The 3,707-nt window shown below is 39.0% G+C and overlaps 1 protein-coding gene across 1 annotated transcript in view; it reads left to right on the top strand.

The window, feature by feature from the left end:
* The window catches only part of lrrc75bb (leucine rich repeat containing 75Bb), a 34,923-nt gene that overhangs the window by 6,248 nt on the left and 24,968 nt on the right, over nucleotides 1–3,707 (top strand). The window contains 1 exon segment of the mRNA XM_020585719.1: nucleotides 1,004–1,132. Within this exon segment, the coding sequence (XP_020441375.1) occupies nucleotides 1,004–1,132 (129 nt within the window).

Below are 3,707 nucleotides of genomic sequence, written 5' to 3'. Positions count from 1 at the left end.
TCTGTTATAATTTTTTTAGTATATTACTTGTGTGGTGTAGAAGAGAATTATTTATGTAGAGATACTGCTTGTAAACCAATGATGGTAAGATGATGTCATGGGGTAGGACTGGATAAGTCTGACTTCTTCCTACTCCGTTCAAGCATGTACTAGGTATAAGCAAATTGATATTGGATTACCATTTGTTGGATATGTGTAAAATTATGTGTGTTGTCATATCAGCTGTTTTTACATGCTTGAAAGAATAAATCAAATTAAATTAAATTAAATTAAGGTGGTGGATGCTGCATGCCGGTGGGGCCATTTAAAGTGTCATCAAAACCGTACCTAGAGTAAAGACGCAGCTTCAGTATATTTACATTGCAAAAAGAAACTATCTGAAAATAATACAAATAACAGCAACCCTAGGGGATGTGACGGTTTTATTAAAGTGTTCTCATATCACACAAATATATAACTTATGAAATATGAAGACTGAAAGTAGAGCGTGGAATTGTATTTAGCTGGAGTCAAAAAGTAGTTTCCTCAGATGTTTTAGAGCTATATTTTTGTGAAAATGATAGAATGTCCCATGGGCAAAGCAACTGTACAAATGAAACCTCCAAATTAGGTAAGAGGAACCAGATGGAGTTGTATTCTGTTCACTAGACTATAACTGTATTATTTTAGAAAGAAGACCTGACCACTTTCATCTTAGCTTACACACACACACACATGCACAAATATAGTATATATGCACACAGACACATTCCCCTAAACAACTGCCCTGACAAACATGGCAAAACCTTATTGGCTCACCGTGTGATAGAGAAGAGGATGGATGAACAAAGCTTCAAAACACTGTCAATCTATTTTCATTGAACTATCCATGAAATGTCACCAAGACATTGAATTAAGTGTGGCTTAATCAGTTTTAATCAAATGAATTTATGAATTTCTAAAATATGTGTGAGATGTATCAAGAGTTAACGGAACCACTTTCCTTTTTCTCTTTCTCTCTCAGGACTTGGGCCTCCAGGGGACGTCACTTAATGATATTTTATACAAGAATGCAGCTTTTCTCAACCTGGTGGACCCCATTTCTCATGAATTGCTGCTCAATCTGGCCCGGGACTTGCAATGTCCAAAGAGGGTATGAATCAAGTTAGTTTTACAGTTGTATTCATTCTCAGAAAATATGAACCAAAGAGTCTTTATTCGAAACATACCATACTTCACATTGATTAAAAAGATGATAAACTACTTTATTAGCCATATGTAAGAGCACGTGTTATATTTGTTGGCCTGCATGTGATAACAATGAACTGTCAGTTTGGTTTGTACAAACACAACTATAGAAGCTAGGAAGCAAGGAAACGATATCTTGATCCATTAGTATAATGGATCACGCTGCCTGTGATGTCATTAAATATTTATTATCCATCCATTATCTATACCCCTTATCCTGAAGAGGGTCGCAGGGGGGCTGGAGCCAATCCCAGCTGACACTGGGCGAGAGGCGGGGTCCCTAGTCTATCACAGGGCTGACACTTGGAGACAGACAACCACACACCCTCCTACGGGCAATTTAGGGTTGCCAATCAACCTAAGCTGCATGTCTTTGAACATGCAAACTCCACATAAAAAAGCACCAGGTTGGCTACAATTCATAGAGTTCCTTACTGCAAAATTTCGCTAACTACTCACGTTTGAAAATCTGGAGGTTAGAACTTCTCTTGATTCCCAGCTGTAAAAAGCGAGACCTGTGTGTTGTATGGTGGGGTAGAGAGGTCAGGCATGAATAGCAGGGTCAGACACTTTAGTGACACTGTGCACCCTTGTGCTCTTTCAGCACAGGTAAACAGGTAGTAGCTATGCACCAGGACCTGTAGGTATGTAAGATTTTCTGGCCTCTGTTGCTGAGAAGCTGTGCTGCTGGAGTCTGCTGGTGCTGTACAGTCTGTTGTGTTGGCATAAATGATTAAACACTATATTATTTTGACACGTTGTGTGGATGATGTTGCATTTTTCTGACCTTTCTTTTTTTTTAAATGAAATATGAGGTTGATCCCCACCCAAGTAATTTTTGCACAGTCCTTAGAGATACAGCCCCAAAGCAAAGGGATGGTACAATATCATAATCCAAAACAAAGGATTATTAGCTGCCTTTTCAAATTCAGAATCAGAATCAGAGTTTTACACTAATGTTAACCAACTGCATATACGGTAAATGATTAAATCACTGATGCTGATAAAGGCCTGTTCATATCAGTAACATTTGTGAACACAAGAGTATAATAGGCCTGAATGCACAAAATGCTTGTTTTTTATCATTAAGGCAAACTATTCACTTAAGCATATGAATTAAGGTCAGATTTATATGGTCAATAAAGTCAAGGACTGGTCTTTAAAGATATAAATTATGATTTATTCTGACTGGCAGGCAGCTCATCGACTTATAGCAAATCCAGCATATTAAAATTCTAATAAAATTTCAAACTTAGGTGAAGAAGAAGCTCAGAGTGGTTGTAAAAAACAGGCCCAGCAGACATAAAGGCTTTTAAAAAGTTATAGCTTTTAAAAAAAGATGGGTTGCCTTAGGATGGAGTCACTGTGGTCCAAATTTTAATTAGTGGGTGCAGATGATAATCAGCTGTAAGAAACTCTAATCTTACTTCTGCTTGCTTAGGTGAGGAAGGCCTGAGAGGAATAGAGGAAAATCTGGCAGCGATGTTCTCCTGCCTGGCTGGCGACCCGTGGCAGGATACTGTGTCAGACGTGACGAGGATGTAGAGAGGCAGTGTGCTGGATTTAAGGCCTGGCAACTGCTTTTGTGGCCACTATTTTCCACCACACTGAGATTAATCTGGCTTATATATTCAAGGACATATTGAGGACTAAAAGATACATCATTTGTGAGTGCTCTAAATCCTGTGATCATCAATTTCAGGCAGCTAATTTAATATGTTTTGTTTAGATGCACTCCAATTTACAGACACTATGATTACACTCTTACAGTGTTTATAAGGTTACTGTAGTGCACGTATACTGTAGGCCCTCTAGTTGCTCCAGACCACAGACTGACATAATTTGTGTGTGATTGTAATTCAGTATGTGTAGCGGGGCGCAGAACGAGTTCACTAAGGTTCAAACTGGTGCCACATATTTACCTGTAATTACAGAAATATACACATTAGAAGTGTTTATTTTCTTTGCGGTTACACAGCGCATAGCATTTTGCAATCTCACAGAAGCAAGTCTCGTTACCTGTTTCTTTTTTCTTACATTCATTGCATTAACCACATGAACGAGCGATGGGGGCTCCCTCGCACGAGGGTTCATATCCTCACATTAACCTTCCCCCGTCGCCTTTATATTACTGCAATGACAACATGCTAACTGGCTCCTCTTACTACAACCCGGTTTTCACAACCATAACAAACCTTAACACAACTTCCCAAAACACAGTAACAGTCAGATAAAAGAGTCTAATCTGGTATATCGCCAGCTTACCTGTAATTACAGAAATATACACATTAGAAGTGTTTATTTTCTTTGCGGTTACACAGCGCACAGCATTTTGCAATCTCTCAGAAGCAAGTCTCGTTTCCTGTTTCAGGTCACGCGTGACCAGCTTCACCTGTCTGCATTTTCGCGGTGCGCTATTGACACCTACTGGCGATATCTCCAAACATCTATGCTCAAATAACAAGTTATATGCAATCAGC

This window comes from Monopterus albus, unplaced genomic scaffold (assembly GCF_001952655.1).
Source record: "Monopterus albus unplaced genomic scaffold, M_albus_1.0 scaffold375.1, whole genome shotgun sequence".
Lineage (NCBI taxonomy): Eukaryota > Metazoa > Chordata > Actinopteri > Synbranchiformes > Synbranchidae > Monopterus > Monopterus albus.
Note: the sequence above shows the minus strand (reverse complement) of the source record. Positions and strands in the feature narration are given on the sequence as shown.